The sequence below is a fragment of the Mustela nigripes genome, chromosome 12, assembly GCF_022355385.1.
Source record: "Mustela nigripes isolate SB6536 chromosome 12, MUSNIG.SB6536, whole genome shotgun sequence".
NCBI lineage: Eukaryota > Metazoa > Chordata > Mammalia > Carnivora > Mustelidae > Mustela > Mustela nigripes.
The window spans coordinates 67,703,999-67,728,130 of NC_081568.1; the positions used below are offsets into that span (position 1 = coordinate 67,703,999).

General features: G+C 37.0%; 1 protein-coding gene across 1 annotated transcript in view; it reads left to right on the forward strand.

Annotated features, from left to right (window-relative positions):
• The window catches only part of ADAMTS19 (ADAM metallopeptidase with thrombospondin type 1 motif 19), a 251,991-nt gene that overhangs the window by 220,691 nt on the left and 7,168 nt on the right, over positions 1-24,132 (forward strand). Inside the window, exons 18-20 of the mRNA XM_059416340.1 lie at positions 991-1,126; positions 6,492-6,696; positions 9,324-9,476. Of these exons, the coding sequence (XP_059272323.1) occupies positions 991-1,126; positions 6,492-6,696; positions 9,324-9,476 (494 nt within the window). The remainder of the gene's footprint in view (positions 1-990; positions 1,127-6,491; positions 6,697-9,323; positions 9,477-24,132) is intronic.

A 24,132-nucleotide genomic window follows, 5' to 3' on the forward strand; every position in this document is an offset into this window, starting at 1 on the left:
AGTGTACATAAAGTACCCAGATAAAAATAAATACACCATGCAAGTCATCATTTTTACCTCCGGTAATCAGAGTTTATCCTAACAAAGTAGAAAAGCCATTTTTTTGAAATCTGATGAAAAATACCAGGAGTCCCATGGCTTTTCTTAGAGCACGTCACAATAAACAGGGAATGAGGATTTCTAGAATGTGCTGTCATGAAGGCATACAGGTTGCAAATTACAGCTTTCCACCACTTAATGCTAAAAGATGGCATAGTCCTTACTAACAAATTTAATTAATGTCTTGGCAACTTATGCTGCCACAATCCCTTGGGAATATAAAACTTGTTATTTAATATTTTTTTAAGATTTATTAGTTTATATTAGAGAGCACACACGCACATGTGCCAGCTGCGGGAGGGCAGAGGGAGAGGGAATGAGACAATCTCCAGCAGATTTTGTTCTGATTGCGGAGCCTGACAAAGGGCTTGATCCCAGGACCTTGAGATCATGACCCTGCAATCAAGAGTTGGACACTTGGGGCGCCTGGGTGGCTCAGTGGGTTAAAGCCTGTGCCTTCCGGTCAGGTTATGATCCCAGGGTTCTGGGATCGAGTCCTGCATTGGGCTTTCTGCTCAGCAGGGAGCCTGCTTCCCCCCTCCCCCACCTGCCTGTCTCTCTGCCTACTTGTGATCTCTGTCAAATAAATAAGTAAAATCTTAAAAAAAAGAAAAAAAAAAGAGTCAGACACTCAACCGACTGAGCCACTCAGATTCTCTGCCATTTAATTTCTAATGAGGAAAAAATAACCATTTATCTCCCTTAAGCCTAGAGATGCATTTTTATGTAAATGATAAGTAATATCTTTATTGATGTAACTTAAAATTCCTTCCGAAGTCTGAAAATTACAACAAGCCTATGCATATCCTCTAAATCATTTACATAAAGACCTATAATTTCTTTTTGTGTGTTTTTTTGTTGTTTATTTGTTTGTTTGTTTGCTCTTTGCAGGAGAAAGGAAGACAACGGTGTCTTGCACAAAAATTATGAACAAAAACATCAGCATCGTGGACAGCAAGAAGTGCAAATACTTAACCAAGCCTGAGCCGCAGATTCGCAAGTGCCATGAGCAGCCATGCCAAACAAGGTAACCGTGTCCTACCCACTGTGAAAGCTCCACGTGGCCACTTATTTACTAGCATTCAAAACATACTCAAAATATTAACAAACTCACTTTTTCCTAAAGACAGTGCAAAGGAATATGTACCAAAATTCAGGGTTTTAGACAGGCAAGGTCTAGGAAAGACAGATCATTGCCTGAATGGAAAGAGAATAAAAGCAGCAAGGCAAGCTAGGATTTCCCTCCACTTTCATTGTATTCTCCACAGCATGAAAACAACTAAGTGGGACAGATGAGGTATAATTAAAATTATGTGATAATCTGTTGGTCACTTCTTCAAAAATCTGGTTACGGGTTGATTTTAACTAGTTGTTCTCCAGTTCTTTGAAATGATGTGTTAGAACTTGCCAAGGATGATATAAACCAAAGCAGAACTGGCTCGGACCCAGTCCCTCCCAGGACACCAGGGACAGTGTCGTCCTCCTGTTCCTGAGACTGCCTCCTCACTTTCTCTCCCAGAGCTCCCAGTCTGACTGCCCCATTCCTGACCTCTGTCCACTGGATTCCCATGCTGGGTCCTAGTTACAGAACAGTCAGCCATTTTGGTCTTCTGTGACTTCCGCAATGAGTATGAGATTACAAAGTAGGCAAGAAACTCTTGAGTAGGAAGTAAGATGGGGATGCTGAGCAGCTGAAAATGGTGTAGAAAGAAGACTATGCCTTAGTAACCTGCAGAGACGAGGAACCCGAGTCTAATTTGGAAGTGAGCTAGGGGCAAGACTGCTTGGAGTGGTTCCAATCATAGGGCTCCTTGAAAATCCATGCGCTTCATATAAAAATTAATGGGCTTCAGTGGGACTGACCCCAGCGTCAAAGGTCCTAAAAGCTTTCAGAGAAAGAATAATGAAAAGAGTTTGAGCCTGCATTGATTCCTCTGGAATCTAGGGTTAGGGACGTCTGTTGAGTCTTGACACTCAGAGATCTGTTTAGGCTCAGTGAGTAAGACTGTAGTATTGAGTTCCCAGGGAGCCACACAAAGACTGAGCTCCCCTCTCAATGGCTCCTGCCTTGGAATTGCAGTGGATTTGCCTGTCCTGCATCTCAGATGTGCAAAGAATCTGTAGCTTTGTGCTGGTCTGTAACTAATAGAATATTCTTTCTGATGCTCTACCACAGTGAGTAAGTATAGAGAGAGGAGGAACAAAGTTGCCAATTGACTATATTTAAACCTTTCTGTCTTAATCTCTTTGGGAATTAGCGTCATCCAGGCTAATGCTGGGTTCTTCTGGCTTCCTGGTCCCCCCTGCCCTCCCCACCTCTGATGTAGCACTGATCCTGAGTTCCCTTTGTTTCTGGTTTATTGCAAAACTCAGTTTTTAAGCCCTTCAGATCCAGCTCATGCTATGTTAATGAGAGCTTAAAAGAATTTGGAAAATCCTTTCTTCCTCTCCAATGCTGAAATTCCAAGGCTTGTTTTTCTATAGATTTGGTGTATTTAAGGTGACAAAAGCTGATTATCAACTTTTTCTTTCCTTTGTGTTCCTGCTCCAATATTCTTGTCCCTCCCAACCCCCCTGTCCTTCTAAGGAACAGGACAGAAGAATGATATGTGAAAGGATGTTCAAAAAGAGAAAAGCACATGAACAGACTCTTAGTAATGTTATTCCCATTCCACCTACCTCGCCGTCTGCTTTTCGGCTAACTTCATAAGTAAAATGAACTAATTAAGCTTTTTTCTGAGGCGATGTAGTAATCAACAGGAAAAGTGATGTAGGGAATTATTGGTACCTGCAGTCAGACCTTTGACTCCTTTCTGTTCAGGGCTGGAGAGATTTAAAAGCAGGGTTTTGGCCTTTGCCCCATCAGCTAAAGAACCAGGATCATTTTAGTTCTTACCATTCCTAAGAATTATCTTTTTCTTTATCTCTTTTAATAGATATTAAAATGCTAATTTATCTTGTGTTAAATAATTTGCTAAAATATTTCAAAACACCATTTGTTTCATATACCATATAATTTTTCCATTTGGAGGAAAGAGCATTGCCTTTTTCGGATTTATCAGGAATCCTGGAGGAGTTGGATTTGAGGACTAGAGCATATTTGTCACTTCCTAACTTGGTCTGTAGAGGATCAGAATGTACAATACACACCATTTATTGTTCATCACTGACCTCAGCTATCTTGTGGGAAACTGCCTTGCTAATATTAGACTTGGTAAAATGAATAGTTTTGAAAGGTCACTACATTTCTGAGTGAGAAATTTTTGCAGCTGGACACTGGATGTCTTTTTTGTTAGAGATTATTATCTTCCTTCTCTTGGAAAAGAAGTCATTATATTGCAAACCACCAAGAAGCAATGTCAGTAAGGTTAACTAAAATACTGAAAAGTAAGAAATGGACATGAGCAATCATTAGGGCTCATGGAGGAAAACTTTCTGTGACTTCTTGGCATAACATAACCTTTAGTTTTCCTGCCTCTTCTTTTTCCCTACCCTAGCAAGAAACATTCTTACTTCCATTTACATGTATTGAAAATGTCACTAAGTAGACTGATGGGACTCTATGTGCCAAATACAAAATATATCAATGCACTAGTAAATAGCTTTGGAAGAAGGAATCTTAAAGATAAGAAAATGGGATAATTCCAAATTAGATTAATTCTAAAATACAAAGGGCTTTATTGGAATATGTTTTACATTCTATGCTTATTTTTGAGGAGCTTTCACAAGGAATGGAAAAAGTAACTTTTGGGGCACCTGGATGGCTCAGTGGAGTAAGTGTCCCACTCTTGGTTTCTGTTCAGGTCAAGACCTCAGGGCCATGTGATGGAGCTTCATATTGGGCTCCATGCTCAGCTCTAAGTCTACTAGAGACTATCTCCCTGTTCCCACCCTGCTCCCCCTGGCTCATGCTTGTATGCACAAGCTCTCTCTCTCTCTCTCTCTCTCTCTCTCAAATAAATAAATAAATAAATGATTTTTAAAAAAAAAGAAAAAGTGACTTTTATCATCATACTGAAGATCTCTAAAGATTTATTTTATTTAAAAAAATACGGGATTCCATGAAATTGCAAATACTTGTGGTTCCATAATTGGAGGGAAAAGTATGTTCATGGGTTTAAATTGTGCTTATAACCTGTGTATCCACATGTAGAAAGATGAATCAGAAACTAAATAAATTTGGAAGATAAATAGGAAAAATCCACCAAGGGAAGGATGCCTGGGTGGCTCAGTCCATTAAGCATCTGCCGCCGGCTCAGGTCATGATGCCAGGGTCCTGGGATCAAGTCCCACATCTGGCTCCTTGCTCAGCAGGGAGCCTGCTTCTGCCCTGCCCTCTGTTCTCCCTGTTTGTGCTCAGCCTCTTGCTCTTTCTCTCTCTGGCAAATGAATAAATAAAATCTTTAAAAAAAAAAAATCCACTAGGGGACTGCCAAGCAAAATGGTAGATCAGCATCATACTTGATAGACCAGGGACAAGAACTTTATTAGAGGGAATACTGGAATGCAAATGTTATCAGGATTTTTTTTTCCTTTTCAGAAATAGAAGCATAGAATCATTTAGAATTAAGCCATTGTACAGATGAGAAAACTAGATTGTATGTGATGTGACATTCCAAACTTTGGATTATTGCCAGGAACATTTGGACTTAAGGAAATTTGGAGAAATCGATGCTATTTCTGTAAAACATAGACACAAATACCAATTTGAGAAATGTTTAATGACACACTATTGTATGCAATGTGTCATGGATGCAAAGAAGTATAAGACATTGATCTCTGCCTTTAAAGAGTTCATATACTAATCAGGAGAAGAAGGGCAAAGTATGTAGGGAGAATGTGAACACCTCCACTTCCCTAGGGAATATCTAACAAATGCTATGTGAGAGCCACAGGCCAGATGCCAGAGGGAAAAGGAGAGCACGGTTGTTGTGGGTTGGATGGAGGAAGGGACTTGGAACTGACTGTTAAGAATCCAGGCGGTTGACACTCCCTAAACAGGTACCATGTGGTGAAAATAGAAAGAGTTTGAGGAGCAAGCTGAGCATATGGTTTCTTTTCCAAACAAATGAGAGATGAAGCTAGAGAAATGAGTTAGTATAAATTACCTATAAATATACTGTAACATACATAGTATATACTATATACTGGGTCCCTATTGTATAGCAGACAGTATAATAATAAACACTTCTACAAAGGACAAGATGGAAACTTCACAGCTGTGAGTATTGTACTGTGAATGTGCACAGCTAGTAAGGAACCCAGAATTAAGCTCAGGACTTTGTCCTGCATTGTGCTGAAATAGGATTGTGCAGGTAGTTTGGGGTAGATTTGGATTCCCCCGCTATAGGGTTGACCTAATAATGGGGAATGCAGAGAATGTTTTACTGACAAGAACCATATAGATTTCACGAGTCAATTTTCTGGCACAGGCCTTGGTTCTTCCCAAAATAAATTTGGGGAGGTGTTTAAATTAGTGGTCCTTAGGCTATATCCCAACTCATTAGAAATGAAAGTGATCGTAGATATGTACCACTGCCCTGAGGATTGTTTGAGGAGAGGATGTCCATCTAGGTGTTAAAATGCCTATGTATTGGCAGAATCACTGAATCAGTGAAATTCAAGAAAAAGATTTGGAGTTCTTGAGGACCTCTGAAATGAGGTCGCTTCATGTTTAGTCACTGGCCTCCAGTGTCTTGATTCCATGGCCACTACCTAGAAGCCAACTGGAGGAAGCTTCCATAGCTTTATCCGGAGGATATGGACCAGACCCAGGAATCTTGTTGCAAGCCATTATTGATGTACTAACGATTGCTTCCTCCAGGTAAGAGGGTCATTCTCAGGGACAGGGCTCTGTTACCTTGCTCATATCTCTGTTTGTCTCACGGTGAGGTCATCTACAGCCTCCTTGCAATTTCTGACTCTACAACCTTGTGACCCTTGGTAAGTTGCTAAAAAAATCTCCCCTTGCCTTGGTTTCCCTCTCTGTAAAAGGCCACGATAGTCGTAGCTGCTAACACTTGGAATTATTGTGAAGACTTAAAACACAAAGAACAGGAATAACTTCTGTGTGTTAGCAGTTAGGTACTTACTGGGTTTCTCAGTGTGGCCAGTGTGATAAGCTGTAACAGGAAGAGCATGGAGTATGGCGCGGACCAAATCTAAGTCTTAGAGATTTTAAGACAGAGATTCGAAATACAGAGAACTCAAAGTGAGAGAAAAACACATGTGTTTTAGAGAAAACTATTAAAAAACAAAAGAAAGAAAGAAGAAGAAGGGAAAAAAAAAAACAAGGTAGAAGTCACTGTGCAAATTTTGACTCCAGACATGACAAGATACACAATGGATTGGTATCTTTCAACCAGTTTCAGTGGTTCTTGCTTTACTTTTAGATGGATGATGACGGAATGGACCCCCTGCTCACGGACTTGTGGGAAAGGCACGCAGAGCAGACAAGTGGCATGTACCCAACAAATGAGCAACGGGACTCTGATCAGGGCCCGGGAGAGGGACTGTGCAGGACCTAAGCCTGCCTCTGCCCAGCGCTGCGAGGGCCAGGACTGCATGACCGTGTGGGAGGCAGGAGTGTGGTCTGAGGTGCGGAACGTGCCCCCATCTCTTCCCATGTCCTTGCTGTCCTCTGACTCTCAACTTGTGTGAGGGCATGGGCTGTTGCATGCTGAATCTTTGTGCAGAGCAGTGCAATACCATCTCTTAATTTTTCTGATAATAAAAGTCATATACAGGGCACCCGGGTGGTTCAGTCAGTTAAGCGTCTGCCTGCGGCTCAGGTCATGATCTCAGGATCCTGGGTTTGAGTCCCACTAAGGACTACCGGCTCAGTGGGGAGCTTGCTTCTCCCTCTCCCTCTGTGCTCTCTCTCTCACCCTCTCAAATAAATAAATAAAATCTTGTAAAAAATAAAGAATATACTCATTACATATAATTTTGCAAACAGAAAAAAAAACATTTATTCTTCATTCGGTCAATATTTTAACATAAAAACAAATTTTATGTTCATTTTAGAATGCTGCTTTTTCATTTATGTATCATGAGTACACTCTTTAGTGGGCAGAAATGTTAATACGCATTTGATTCACTCTCTATCCGTGAGCATTTAAAAGGGAAAGAAGAAAGAATGTTAATATTTAACAATCATCTCCTGTAAGCAAGTACTCTGTTTTTATTTCTTATTTAGGATATCATTTATGTTTAGTCACCAATCCAAGAAGGTTAGTAGCTTCACCATTTTATAATACAGCCCAGAGACATTCACCGTTTACCCAAAACACTATCTGAGTGGGAGATGGGAGGTTTGAACCCAGTGCTGGCCCACTCACTGCACCGCATACCCATTAACGTGTTGTGTGGCGAGCACAGGTGTGTTCCACACCCAACTGTATGTTTCTTTTCTGTTATCATGATGTATATCTGTGCATCATAATCAACACCAGTTATTACTTTGATTTTCTAGCTGCTCTGAAGCATTTTAGGTGAAGAGGTGGCCACATGCACGCACACACACACACACACACACATCCTTACCCACACATGTGTGCAGATGCATGCATGCACAAACACAGCAGAATCATTCATATGCTTAAATCTCAGACTATAAGATAGCATGTAAAATTGACAAGTGGAAAATGCTAGTTTACAATGAGTAGCCAGTCTTTTGAAAACAAGGATAAAGTAGCTTAGGTAATAAGGTTCGGGAAAATTCTTCAATTAACCCAAACTCTCCCTCCCTCCCGCCAAAGTACATTAGCAAGTAGTGTGACTTTCTTTTGGTTTCCTTTTCTGGGCTATACCTTGCTGTTTAACAGATCCTTTTTCATTGACAAAGTATACTTTTGACAACGAATGTAGTATCTAACTTTACATCAGAATCAATCAGTTGGATCTGGAGAGAAGATTCACACTAGCAAAGGAACACACCCCACCTCCAGCCAAACTATAACATTTTTTGCAAACTTTTTAGGAGGAAATAGGCCAGAAATATTCTATACAGATTTTTGACAGCAGGTGGGAGCAATAGTATGCCTCAATGCAGTCTACCAATTAAAAAAATATCTCTCATTTTTTAATTTAAAATTTGACTTTATGAAACAGGGTTAGTTCCAAGTGCAAAAAAATAAAAATAAATATTAAAATGCCAAGTTACACATGCAGTCCACTTTAAAAATCAATATATTCATACACATACACACAAATGAGACAATCACTCATTTCAGCAAAATTTATCCTATTTAAAATATCGTTAGTTCCATGCTCAGGTTGTCAAGAATACAACTGTTGGAGTTCACGTGGTTATTCATATTAGTATTCATAACTATATCATTGTTAAACATACAGCTGCAACTCTTGCTTTGGGCCTTTTTCAGATACAATTATTCAGGGAATTTTCAAGTTTTGCCTTATCTTTTATCCCTTCCCTTCTCTCTCCCTCTTCTCCCGCCCAATGTTATTTTTGGTCCCTGTGTCCAGATAGTCATGATGTGAACCTTTGTAAAACTGAGAAGCTTTACACATGTTCCGTAAAAAGGAGCATAAATGAAAATGAGATGCTAAGTTGCTTCTAGAAAAAAAATAGGTGTAATATACATATGTGCTTTATGTGTTATGTCACCATTGTAAGTCAGGCATCAATTATTTATGAAATGAACTAAACTATTTTTGAACTGAATTATATTTGCAATGATTTCTAGGGGTATATAATTATGCAATGAAATACTTTCCTTTTGCTAAGATTCTCTCTCTTTTCACTTTAAGAAGAGTCTGTGAGAAATGACCCTCTAAAAAAGTTTTTTCATTTCCACAGACATTTCTTAGGGCTAAAACAGACTAATCCTTAGCAAAAATACATTTTTGAATTTTCTTCCATAACTATATGTACATATCTGATGCCAATTAAGTTTAGCATTTTACATTTTGATCACTGTGTATTATTTGTTCCTCATTAACAATCATATGTTATATTGCTCTGTGTAGTAATGGTCCTGTGTTCCTGAAACTCATTACCTCCAGCACTGTGCCCTAAGCTTCATCTGGATCCTGGTCCTGGGTATAGCCAGGCATTTTCCTCCTCTTTATTCTTTAACCTGGTCTTTATGTGAGTGTTAGGTTTATGAGAGATGATTAGAAATATTACTTAACATAATTTAACCATTGGTCTATATCTCTAATCACCAACCTCATCCAGACTCTCTGGTGTTATCTTCTAGTGTTCGGTCAAGTGTGGCAAAGGTGTACGTCATCGGACTGTGAGGTGTACTAACCCTAGAAAGAAATGCGTCCTCTCCACCAGACCCAGGGAGGCTGAGGATTGTGAGGATTACTCGAAATGCTATGTGTGGCGAATGGGCGACTGGTCTAAGGTGAGACTAATTCTGTACATTCACAATATTAGGGGATCTATACAAAGGTATAGCTCATGAGAGATGGAGTTTACATTCCCAGGTTCACATCCTATCTGTCTTTGATCATGAGCTCTATAAAACCATTTTAAAGATCAAGTAAGATAAAAAGTATAAAGCACTGAAGACTGACACAAAGGAAGCCCTCAAAAAATACTATCTATTGTTATTTTGTTGTAAATTTTATTGATATCATTCTTTGTCAGAATATTTTTGTGTAAAGCTTATCTAATAAACAGAATACTATCAGATAAGTACATTAAAAATATAACTAAGGGAGGTTGTGACAGCATCAAACAGAGGCAGTTTCTACCTTAATATGTAAAAGGCATTCTTTTTCCCACCAATTTGGTGGTTGTGTATAGGAGAAATGGAAAGGAACAGCATTCTTGGAGTCCTTTGCTCAAATCAAGTAGACACAATTCATATAGCAGGGAAACTAAGTTTAATTTTGTGATGATAGTAATATTTAAATTTATGAATAAAGTAGAGCCTCATATATAAGTGAACCATAGGAAACAGCTCATCTATTCATTCTACATAAAGTATTAATAAATCCTATGTTTTAAAATAAAATTCTGATCATTTTGGGGTGAAAACAGCTCCCAGATATGCATCTTCAAAAATGTAAGTATTAATTAAATAATCCCCTGTGCCTTGCTGCATCCAGCTGTGATATTATATACCTATTATCATGGAATCATAAAATTCTAAGGCTTAGAAGAGACATAATAAATCCTCTCTTCCTTCCCTTTATTTGATATATGAAGAAACAAGTGGTAGTCGCTGAGGCATGCTAAGGAGTGTGGTGGCTTTTCATAAAGAATCCTAAAGGCCATTCTGGAAGAAATCTTCCCAATGTGTAACACACTGTGGTTAAGCAGTTTGTGTAATGTTGCCCCAAAAGAAGTTCCTGACACTGAATATCTATTTTCTCGTGATTACTGGTGCCTTTCCTCTCTAAAAATGTTTGCATATCAGCATCACATGTTCTTGTAACCTGTATTCTCCTTTCAAAGACCTACAACATTTAAAGTTCTCATTGGGACTCTTTAAAAGGTGCATTTGTAAAAAATGTAAATCAATCCCTCCCTACAGAATTAGCAAATACCCAGCCCAGTCCATGCAGCTCTGAACTGGTGAACCTCAGAAGGGAAACCTCACACTTAAAAGGAAACAACTTTTAGGGGATAGAGAATTCCAAATTAACCACAAACTATTTTATTTTCAGGGTTAACGTTTTCCTAATTCTAAAAGAGGGAAATGCAGTGGGAAGATAGGGGCAAGACCGTGGCTTGGAAGTCAAGACAGGAAGGGCATAGTTTGGACAGATGGACCAATTGGTCAAGCTACTGAATATATTTGTATCTTTGTTTCCCTATGAATGAAGTAAGGAAAATAGATAACACCATTGTTTTCAAGTTATGTGTATATTAACTCTTTCTTCAGCACTGAAGGTATAAAACAGGGCAAGGGAATGAAAGTCCTAGTTGGAGGGATGCGGGGGAAGACCATCCACTGCTTTCTTCTCACTGTAGTCACTCCACATTTATTTATTTTGGCTAGTGAAATTGAGGTGTTTTCCTGAAGTATAACAGTTATTTTTCTAAGAAAAAGTTTAAAAACCTCTAGAATAGATAAGCTGTACTTTTCCAGCTTTATTAATTAATAGGGATAGTGAGGGGTAGCTGGATGGCTCAGACGGTTGGGCGTCTGACTTTTGGTTTTGGCTCAGGTCAAGATCTCAGGGTGGTGGGGTCTTAAAAAAAAAAAAAGGAAATACTTTAACTCATAAGTGTTAACCTCTAGTTACCTATAAAAAAGAAAAATTGTAATTGCAAAGAAGAGAAGATCTAGTTTTTGTTATAATTTATGACACAGAACCATAAGCTCCTTTGTTGCTGCATATGGAAATATGGCTAGCAAATCCTATTTGCATCACATGTTCTATTGCTATTGACTAATAAATGTGCCTATTCTGTGGCCTCTGGTTAAATCTTAAGCAAAGTCAAAATTAACTGGGGAGATCATAAAAAACATAACTTTGCTTTTTGTGCTAAGCCTGAAAAAAAATGTTTTTTTTTCCAATTTACCAGAGTAATATATGTGTCCCTTTTTAAGTGTACTTAGGTTGAATTACTTTAAGTTGGTTTTGTTGAGTTACTATATTGCTACCCAGCTTGAACATTGATAGCCTTTGTGGGTAAGGAAAGGAGTATACAGGTCTAATAACTATTCATCTTTGTTCTATGGCTTTTTACCTTTGTCTCTTGGCCTGTTTGTTTTTGTTTGTTTGCTTATGAGATTCAGTTTGTTGCATTTTTTTTTCTTAATATGGATATAAGCCTTCTCTTTTCCTTAAAACTGTTTCCTCGTTCTTTTTTTTTATTATTATTCAAGATTTTATTTATTGGACAGACAGAGATCACAAGTAGGCAGAGAGGCAGGCAGAGAAAGGAAGGGAAGCAGGCTCCCCGCTGAGCAGAGAACCCGATTTGGGGCACAATCCCAGGACCCAGAGATCACAACCTGAGCTGAAGGCAGAGGCTTTAACCCACTGAGCCACCCAGGTGCCCCTTCCTTGTTCTTTTTTATGACTGAGGTCTCAGCATAACAGATTTAAACAGCATGCACAAGTTAAAGCAAGAAGCTCCAAGTGAACTTTATTGATTTCTCCCCTTCTTTTTCACTCCCAACATATTACTTTCATGTTAAAATAAAAACCATCCCAAAATAATTGTAGAGAAAAGGAATAATGCTGCGATTATTAAATTTCATTGATTAAAGTATTCACGGACAGAGGGAGCACATAGATTTCTTGTTCTTATCAGCTGTGTCCCTGGAACAGGAATAGCAACAAGATGTGTGCAATTGTGGGTGGATTTCTGTGTTCCTCAGAGTTCAATAAATCTGTCAGTTTCACTCAAAATCTACTAGTATTTTTTAAACTATTGATAAACAGAAGTAGACTTAAAATTAAGCCTTGGATGGGCTTTAATCGGGGATATTCAGTGAGATATCCACAAAAATTAGCTATGAAACCCTGTTCCTCCCTCCGTAATATGGGTGTATCATTGGAGAATCTGTTAAAACACAAATAAATCTTCAGCTTGTCCCACTGTCTAAAAGTTGCTAATCTCTGTTGAGCCAATGGTCTATTGGCTAAAAGGAGGCTTCCTAAGGAAACGGTTTGTTTATGCCTCAAACTGTTCACTGCATTGTATCAGCCTATGTGATTTCTGACATCTATGTTTTGGTAGCTTTGTGTAAACAGTGGAGAAATTGCTCTCAGCTTGAGAGAGAAAAATATAAATATAAAATATAAATCCAAAATAAAATATAAATCCAATATTCAAAAGAGAAAAATCGGTCCTAAAAACGTTACCTCTGATTTCTAAGTAGATATAATACAGCCTTTGTTGCACAGTGCTTACGTTTATTTCATTGAGACTAGAAAATTGGCAAAAATAGGATACAGAGTGTGTGGCTGCTTTGCTCTGGCTTGCATTAACCATTCACACAATTATATGCCACATTCTGACTATATCTGGGATGTAGATAAGGCCTTGGGGCTTTCTTGGGAGAACAGAACATGACCCATATGTTTCTGGGTAGTAAAAATCCGTATTCACTCATTCTAAGGACTCTTAGAATACTGAAGTGAAAAATAACATAGTCCCTTATGTTTAATGAAATGCCTTATTTTCTGCCAGAATTTGACCTTTCTGCCTTTATTCAAACATCTGCAGCTTCTTGTTTTCATTATTGGTGGCCTATAGAGGAGCAAATAAAAAGGTATTGTTTTATCTACCTGTTACAGAAAAATCTGGATCTTCTTGAAGCTTTTACAGCATTAATTTTTCTGTGCAGTATTTAACAAGAGAACTCATTCAAGCGAAATTTAATGAGACAAAAAACACCTTGGAATTCTATGTAATTATTCCTGGTTTATTCTTAGATTCAATTCATATTCTGTAATTTGAACTTTATTTAGTCCTTTAAAATTCTAGAAAATGTAACATCTCAAATTATGACATGATAAATAGATTTTTGGACAAGAGATGAGTCTTTTTGTGATGATATAATTCAAAATAAAGCTGGAAGTACAATAAATCATTTTGGATGATTTAATTGTACAGATAATATGGTATATCTTTGTTTAGAAGTGATAACTATAAAGGTTACAATATAAAGAGTCATTTTTAACTAACGCTGTAAAAGGAAACCACAATTACATACTGTATATTCAGTTGAAGAGGAATCTAAAAACTATGAAATTATGAATAATCACAGAGAACCTTTCTTTCCACTGGAGAAAAACTCAGTGTATCATTGATGGAAACGTAAAGAAAGAAATCCTGACCGATGTAGTCAAGAATGTCCTAGACTAATGACTAGATAACACCATGTTTTTAATATGGCATCTATAGAGCCTAGAGTTTTACATTAAGTCAAAAGAGACAAAAAGAACCAGAGCCAGAATTCCCAAGGGAGGGATTTCTTATTGCCCCATGGCCAGGCTAGGTTTTAGGACTGTGGAATTCTGCATGTCTGGTCTGACCCAATGCTGGCATACACACAACCCAATTAAAATCCACTTGTTGGAGATCACAGAATCCAAATGTATATCTTACTGGTTTTTAAAACTAAACTAAGTGGGTTGTTACAGAGTAGTAGAGGGAAGCTTAATCCCTTGTTAAAGGATTTCCCATTCGAATTTAAAGACATAGTTAGCTTCAAATAACCAAATTAAATACCCTAATAGAATATAAAAATAGAAAATGTTAAATATCAGCTTACACCAGAGAATCAAAGGAATAGATTAAATGACATGATGAAGAAAATATATTGTTAAATAGATACATTAGTAAGACATATTTATCAAAGATCCAAATGTCATCATTTATAAGACTAAATTTATATTAATTTGTGAATTCTTAAGGCTTGCATTCCCCACATTAAGTTCTACAGAAAGCTCATTTCTTGGGATATTGTCTCCAGTTCTGAGAAATAATGTAGTTAAACAAAGATAATCAAATACTGTTTGCTATAGGACTTTTAGATCCTTTAACATTTTTCTATACTTGGTGAATCTCAAAGAAAGACTAGAGTTTCTCTTTTCTTTTACCTTTTCACTGAAGATCACTTTTGCAGAGCATATAGCTAGTTTGTTATTTAGTGTAATATACTTCAAAAAGGCTTATATTAGATTACTCAAATTTGAAAAACTAGTTTTGCAAGTAATGGGACAAAATCTGTAGATTTAAGCCCAACTGAAATTATCCATAACCTAGAAAACTGTTCTTCGTGGATTTACATTTCTATATAGCATTATTTTCTAATTGTGTCTATAAATCACTGGAAAAGATAACTGCCTATCATTTTTTATAAGTAGAATCTCCTAAGACATGGAAAATTTGAGCAGCTACCTCATAAACAAGTATGAATCTATCAGACTGAAATCCATAATTTTTGGACAGGCGATGAATTAAAGAAATCAGAAGTTGTGGGTTTGGTTTTAAATATTTGGGCAAGATGTCCAACAGAAGATATATTCTATATTATAGGAAAATTTGAAATACACTGGTCTCTGAGTAAGTGTTCATACTAAAGATATTACTTAGTGATATATAGGATACTTTTCATCAGGAAAGACTTTCCACTGTGTTGTTCAGATATATCCACTGAGTATTTACACAATTTGCTATCTATCTGGAGAAGATAGTAGTCTTCTAAACCATGCTTAAAATCTCCAAACAATTGACTATCATATTGTTTTGCCTCTGACTCTTTATACTGCAAGAGAATGGGACATTTTTTACATTGTTACCATTTTTAGGGGTTTTTTTGCTTTTGTTTTCATTTTGTGTTGTTTTGTCTTTAAGATTTTATTTATTTATTTGACAGAGAGAGACAGTGAGAGAGGGAACACAAGCAGGGTGAGTGGAAGAGGGAGAAGCAGGCTTCCCACCAAGCAGGGAGCCGGATGTGGGGCTAGATCCCAGGAACCTGGTATCATGACCTGAGCCAAAGACAGACACTTAACAACTGAGCCACCCAGGAGCCACCACCCCCCTCCATTTTTATTTTTAATATCTCCTAAGAATCTGATCTCTTACCCCAGATAAGAGATTTTAAAAAGTTTTTGGTTTTTTTTTAATGTTTGAATTACTCAAACTTGTCAAAGCATTTGACTGATATGATTGAATGTGGCAGAAATATATTAGCTTAAAAAGAATGATGAACACATACTATCTGTAGGTATCTTCTATCTAGAGAAAATTCATGATTTAGAGAGATCGAAGTAGTGTCTCTGTGTCTATGTGTATGTATGTATATGTAATGTTGATATATTATATGTGCATATACATGTATAATTATAAGTGAAGATACAAGAATATGTTTTTAACATCCTTTGGATTGGAAAATGCAAGAGGATTTTTTTTAATCCAAAAGGCTTAATTAACTGTTTTCTTAATAAACCCTTGAAAAATTGCTAGGCTTATAAAATAATACTATCAATGCTCTCTTGCTGCATGCTAGGGTATCTGTAATTTCATTTTATAAATCATACCTGAAAACATTTCAATAAATAAATATGACTTAATTTAAAAATTACTCTTAATGTTCTTTATAGGGTATAGAGCATGGAACATGCCAAAATTCATTTGGAGGACAATGAGTGTCAATAGGTGGTTGAGGGAAGAATATTTTCCACATACAAAATATAAAGAAATTTGATAAGAATGTTATAAAATTCAGTAATCTTATCATTGAGTGTTTTTTGTTTAAATGTAGTGAAGTGTATATTTACCAAATACCAGAGGATATCTAGAGATAGATATAACCAGATCATCAGGACTACCAGGGTAAGACATCTTTAAAATGCAAGAAACATATGCAAATAATTTAGAAAGGCATCATATGGTATCTTTGGATAAAGAATGTAACAAAAGGGAAAGTTATTCTAACAGGTCCCTGGTTTTGCTTAAGGTTATCTGGGGCATCCATAGAGCCCAGGAACACAACCAGCATCAGTCTTTTATGCCAGAGAACTGTTCTTCAGGGACCCTAGCCTCTTTCCTACATCTGTAAAATGTGCCAAAACAACTCTAGGTCTTTCTCAATATCACAGTGCTCTAACTGTGCAAGTAGAAGTAATAACCCAGTGTCAGTGAGGCAATGGTCCAAATGGTGCATAGTCCAAAGAAGAGTATTTTAAACTGCTTAAAATGAAGGATCTACTTTAGAGACAAAACAAAAATTGTCTGGATTAGAAAAATATAAATCTGTAACTTTATATGCAATATATAAAATGTGTACAAGTCCATATTGGATAATAAATAAAACTAAGAAACTTGTTTAGATACACACACACACACACACACATACACATGACTTCAGGGATCAGAAAAGCAACAAGAGATGAGCACTGAGGAGTACTATGGGGCAACCAGAAAGCTCCATCTACAGGGAGCTAATTCTTCTTCTTTCTGCCCAGGTGCCTCCACATATCTGTTTCCCCATACTACTAAGATTGGATATTATCACACTTTTTTAAAACCAACTTAATAGGTGAGAAAAATGATACCTCATTTTGAAATGCACACATTCTTTGACTCAACAAGTCCATTGCCAAAGATTTTCCTTACAGACATTTTCACCTAATTTGCTAACTCTATTTTTGAAGATGTTCATTGCAGCCGCCTTTGGCACAACAAAAATTTGATAAGACCCATATGTCCTTTAAGTAGTTGTATAAATCAAAATACCATATTCAAGCAGTGAAATACTGTAGTTTTTTAAAAATGCATTTATCTATAAATGAGGAAGTTTCTCTAAGACTTATTATTAAATGAGCAAATATTATATGGAATAGTTATATATAGTAGGAACTGAAGTTGTTTACATATTATTTTTATACATATTAAAAATCTGGGAGTGCCTGAGTAGCTTAATAGGGACAGTCAGTTAAGCAACCAACTTTCAGTTTCAACTCAGATCATAATCTCAGGGTCCTGGGATTGAGCCCTATGTTGGGTTCCGTGATTGGCATGGAATCTACTTGTCCTGCTTCCCCCTTTCTCTCTGCCTGCCTCTCCGCCCTCTTTTGATTTCTGTCAAAGAAATAAATAAAATCTTAAAAAAAAAAAAAGACTCAAACACGGGCATCTACAAGATAGATCAGAGAAGAGAAATAGAAATTTTAGAATCATCCACATTTAGATGGTGTTTAAATTTTTCAAGTCCATTTTTTTAAAAGATTTTATTTATATATTTGGCAGAGAGAAAGATCACAAGTAGGCAGAGAGGCAGGTAGAGAGAGAGGAGGAAGCAGGCTCCCCACGGAGCAGAGAGCCTGATGTGGGACTCGATCCCAGGACCCTGGGATCATGACCTGAGCTGAAAGCAGAGGCTTTAACCCACTGAGCCATCCAGGTGCTCAATTTTCCAAGTCTAAGTGTGCCCAAGGAGGGAGTGTAGCTAGAAAAGGGAGTGTAGCTGGAGGGAGTGGGGACAGGGGTGGGTTGTGTCTTTATTCTCAGCCCGAACTTCAGTTGCCCTCAGCCTCTGCCATCATCATGCCAAGAATTCCTCAAATTTTGTATATTTAAAACAAAATTCCTCATTTTATTTCCTCCAACCATACCCCACTCCCAATTTCCTTTTTCTTGAAAAATGTCAATATCATCTTCCCAGCTTCCCGGTCTGGAAACTATTCTTGGCTCTTCTTCTTCATGTAAATAGGGATTTATTTCCATTGTTTTTTGCTTCCAGTATAATAATGCCATCCTTTTTACTTTTTTTCCTTAGGATTAGAGTAACGGTTTCTTTTTTTTTTTTAATATTTTATTTATTTATTTGACAGAGAGAGATCACAAGTAGGCAGAGAGGCAGGCAGACAGAGAGAGAGGAGGAAGCAGGCTCCCTGCTGAGCACAGAGCCCGATGCAGGACTCGATCCCGGGACCCTGAGATCATGACCTGAGCCCAAGGCAGCGGCTTAACGTCTGAGCCACCCAGGTGCCCTAGAGTAACGCTTTCTAATGTGCTTCCTTCCCCATGTCCTCCTGTTTCAGACCTGTCCACTCATAGGGATGACTTCATCACTCTATCCTATAGCTTAAGTACTTCCAGAGAATTGCCTTTGGATACTCACACTGGCATTCAAAGCTTTCCGTATTCTGGTTCTAACTTACCTATTGAGAAGTGTCTTATTATTCTCATTAATTAGATATCTCTACTAAGCTGAGGCCTGAGCAGTTTGTACTTGTACATTCTCTGTGTCTTTGTTGATATCTCTGCCTAGAATGTGTTTCCTCCAAGTACTTGAGACCTTCAAGGACCATCTGAAGTGTTTGATCTTTCAAAGGCTTCCACAATAAATGACAGAATTTCTTTGGACTTAATGACTATGTTACTTTTTCCTCCAATAATTATTAACTGCCTTATATTGTTGCTGTCTGATTAAGAATATCTTGGGGTACCTGCACAGTTCAATTGATTACATGTCCAACTCTTAATTTCAGCTCAGGTCATGATTTCATGGTCCTGGGATCTAGCCCCACGTTGGGCTCCGCACTCAACACAGAGTCTGCTTAATTAAGATTATCTCTCCCCAGGGACACCTGGGTGGCTCAGTGGGTTAAGCCTCTGCCTTCAGCTCGGGTCGTGATCCCAGGATGCTGCGATCGAGCCCCGCATCGGGCTCTCTGCCCTCAGGGAGCCTGCTTCCTCCTCTCTCTGCCTGCCTCTCTGCCTACCTGTGATCTCTGTCAAATAAATGAATAAAATCTTTAAAAAAAAAAAAAGATTCTGTCTCCCCCTCTTGTTCTCTCTCTCTCTCTCCCTCAAATAAGTAAATAAATTTAAAAACTAATAATAAGGAATATTTTAATGCTTTTTACCCTTCTCACAAATCTTTCTGAGTGACCAGAACATTACATTACATTTACAGATGTTTATTGAATAAATGATCACTAAGCTTTTGCATCAAGTAAGCAAAAAGTGTAGGATATATCTAAACATTGCATTTCTTTTCTTCTGATCCATTTTATTTTCTGACTCTAATTCTGTAAGAACTCCAACATTGCATTTATTTTACTACAAAAGAATTAGTAACTAGCTTATTTTTCTTTAGGAAAATTAATCAGTATAATTTTATGTAAATGTATGACTCCTTTGACCTTTTTCTGTATGGTAAATCAAACTACTTAAAAATGTGATGTATTTTTTAAAAGGTAAATCAACCCTTATTTGAGTAACAGTGAAAAAAGGGCTTAACGTTGAGCTTTCAGGTAGCTGGTGGACTTCTTCTGCATTCTCTTGAACCCATTTGGCTGAAATAGCTGTCCTCAGGTTAGATGACAGTTATCGAACCTGGAAAGAAAACAGTGGATGGAAGCAAAGCACACTTGAGAATCTTCACTATGACCTGGCAAATACTTGGTCTATTTCAGGTTGGCATAATTTAAAGGTAACTACCTAGTGCTCTCTGTGCTATTTTAAACCAAGACTTTATTAAAACAAACAAAACAAAACCTACACATTTCTCTCACATGGCCATGGAGGGATCTGATTCATTTTGGACACAGGATTGTTGGACTAGACCTGAAAATTATTTTATTTGAAAAGGAAATTCAATCACTGTCCTTCCAAGCAGTTCTCTCTGGTGGGAAGATGTTTCACAGGAATGAGAAAGATAAAATAGAAACGTCTCGATAGTCTTTTTTCACCTCTCCAACACCGTGTGATTCATAGGCTGGGAGAATTGCAAATGTGTTCAAGACTTTGTGTTTATTAATTGCTTCTTAATGCAAAACATCTTTTTTTTTCCTTCCATTATTGTGGTGATCAATGTGTACTTTAATATAAAAAATTATTTGGGGGGCTAATTTGATGGCCCTTTCATAATATACTCACTTCTCTGCTGATCATTCATAAGCATTCTGCTTGATTCTGCCACACACATTTCCTTGATTTGCTCTAACGACATGCAGACATTTTCATTAAAGAGAAAAGAATAGTTTGAACTGTAGAACCAAATGTTGAATTAATTAAACACACGTGCAAAAAAATCCTCAAACATCTGACCTCTAGGAATAGATTCAAGTCCAAATACCCATGTGTTAAATAAGGCAGATGAACTACTTTAAAAAGACGCTGAAACACTGACCAAAATAAATAGCAAATCTCAGAAAACAAACCTAACTTTTGTTCCTTAGAATGCTTGTTTCACACTCACTTTATTAAAAAGTTGAAAGATGGAACTGCCAAACATATACATAAATGAATAGGAATGCTGCGCTAATCATTTCCAGTAGAAGTCCTCATTTGCTTTCCTTATGAGGTCCGCTCTCCACTGCGAATGCTACTTCACTCTTGTTAAACCACTCTGGAATAATCCACGTATTCCCAAAGACAAATTATCCAAGTCGATGCTGTTAACTCTGTTATAGATTGGCACTGATCATTAGAGATTATATCAGGTTCGGTAAGATTGTCTAGTATATGGGTTTCGAAAATTTTTTTTGAACTCTGTTTGCCAGTGACAATTTTCTCTTAATTTAGGAATTCCTATTTCTTACAAAGGCCAGCTGGAAATGAGTAAAGCATTACAGAGCCTTCCTTAGCTGTTGGCCTAGAGAACACACATTCTCTCCAAAATATATATCTTTGGCACAGTCTAGAAGGAAGGAATCTCGGGTAATCTCTATGCTGGCCAAGTGTGAGAATTACTATTTTTAACCCCTGAATATACTGAAATTTGTTTGTTTTCTAAGGAACTCAAAAGCAAACCAGTGTTAGTTATGTTTGTTAGCCAACAAAACTGCAAATAAATATCTTACAGTAGTATTTTTACTGTTGGGTTTTCTGCCTCTTCGGTGTGATGTTTCAGAAGACATTTGACAGCACTCTACAGCTTGAAGAACTTTACAGTTTAACATGCACAAATTAGTGGTTCTATAAACTCACTGGCAAACTAGTTGATTATTTAACTGGAGTCTACAAATTTATTTTTATCACACTGTCCCAGTTTGTTGCCAAATCCAAGTTAATGAAATATCCAGGATAACAAATAACTTCGCACCAAAACAGTGTCATTGTGACTATTCTGATGTCCTGAAAGGAGAGGTAGGAAACTATCATTTAACTAATAATTTTAAAGATTAGCACTTTACTACAGAATCCCCATACCTAAGACTAGATGTGCAAGTGGTTTTTAGCTCCATGTTCAGAATCACGTATGCAGAATAGATCTACTTGATCTCGGAAACTGTCAAGCACAGAAGCACTATAAGAATCAGGGATCAGTGCAAAGAATGAAAGTCTCCTCCCTACATAGGTGAGTAGTTAAAAGTCATTTACAGATATGCCATTGATAAAGAGTTCTTAAGTGAAATGAGTTTTCTAGAAGTACATAGGTCACTTGGACAAGATTAAAATGATGTTCTTCAATGAATTTAACAGATACATGACACATGGTAGATTTTTTACCATGAGCCATTATGGAAATTCCTACATGACTCATGAATGTTCAGTTGACAGAAAGATAATTCAATTACCTTGCAAAAATAGATTCAAGTAGTGTGATGGCCAAGAACCTATGAACCTTGAAAACCTCTGAAAATCATTCTCCTCTGTCATTTTGATACTTTATAAATTGTTATATGGCTATTTCTTGGTACCTGTGTAGCTCTTATTCTTGGAATTAAGCATGTTTTTCTAATGTAAGTGTATTTCAAAGCACGTTTGCTGTCATTCACTACTATTTAGTAAATTTATGTCACTCAGCATAATGGTATTCATAGAAACTTTGGGGAACAATACATGTAGATTATCTTGAAAAGATGCAGATTCTTGATAAACATATTCAAATCCATCATAAAAGGAGTATTTCTATATAAAATAATGAAACTTTAGCAGCAGAGGACGCTCATTCCTTCTATGTAGTATTTGATGCATCAAAAACTTATTTATACACATTGTATTAATTAAGATCTAATTATCTACAATCTTTCAAGATTAGACTGAAAACAAATAATTTCATCAGGCATCAATAAAATGTCTCGAGATGCACAGCCTTTTCTAGAACATCTTCTTTAAGGTGTTTACATGTTTTTCAAAGTATGAAACTAAGACCTGAGCAACACTGTGTAATAATGCCATAAATAATATTATGTCAGGAGTGAAATGCCCATGGTAAGTTTCTCCCTGCAGTTCATACATTAGGCAATGCTTCAACCCTCATCTATCCTTTGTGATGGATTCCACACCTGGGCCTGCCCTTGAGAAGGACATCCCAGCCATTCAGAGTTCATTTCATCTCCTTCTATGAAAATGCCCCATAGTTATAAGTTTGTTAAGAAATTTTTTAGTGTGTTTCTTTTTCCTATTTCCCCTTATTTGTTTGCATTTAGGCCAGTTCATAAGTTTGTGGAACCAAGCTGGCAAATCTGGTCCACTACAGGGCTATCATCTGAGTACATATAACTTTCCAGGACTTATATCTGTATCTAACACCAGGTCATCTTTGACTATTTCTATAAAAAATATATAAGCTAAGAAAACATCTACTATACACTTCCCCAACTGGTACATTGCTTCTTTCTCCAGATACTTTTTTTCAGTTAGTTCAAATAAAATTTTCTTAGGTAGCATAAAGTTGTTTAGTTCTTATTACCTGGCATAAGAATGACAGAAACTAAAATTTCAGGTAACAGAAATGGTTATAAAATTCTACCAGTGTGTATTCCGTTTTAAAAGAGGATAAAGCCTTCTTATTGATTTGCCAACATTTGTATTTGTGGTTCTCATTTGCTAAACGATTTTCCTAATGTTTTAATAGTCCAAACTGTGAATTATTGAGTAAGTTTCCCTAGTCATGCTTAGTGTTTGATATTCTGTCGACATAATTTAATCCAGTATTAGAAGTTGTCACTAATCTCCCAGGGCCAGGAAAGATTCATTCCAATAAAAGAGAAATCTATGGGGATATTATCTAAAGATATGGCCCATGTGTTCCCAAGTGCGGGGAAGGTCATAAATTTCTCAAATAATCTAAAATGATGAATATCACTAAGTCAGTAAAACAAATTTCACTTTCAGGGGCTCATGTTTTTGGTGGGAAAGAGGGATTACCAACAGCAATTCTCCGTGTACCTTGTTATCTTGGTCAAAATTAACTCCAAAATCATGTGAGCAATTTTCTAAACTGTTCAAGTTTGTTCTAAAGATTGCGGTTTCCTTTTTACTCTGGTAAATCTGGGACATCAAGATTGCATTTCCTGTTTAGAATTAAAGGCTTCTAGTTCATGGGATTGATTCATGAGGTGCTTTGCTTCAAAGGTCCTTCTGGGTAAGATTAACTGTTGAGTTTTTTGTCAGACAATACTAGTCTCTCTATTTAAAATACTCCAGTCAGGGAACTTTCCTTGTAAAAGAAATATCAATGGCAAGTTATCAGGCACACCCTGTGTTTCTTTATCAGTTGCTGGCAAATTGATGTTGACATTTTAGCATTTTGGCCTTTACTAGAAGGCTAGAGTGCTGCTTTGTTTCAAATACATTTTAAATTTACTGGGTACTTTTGTGAAGAGCAAGATTTAAAATGTATT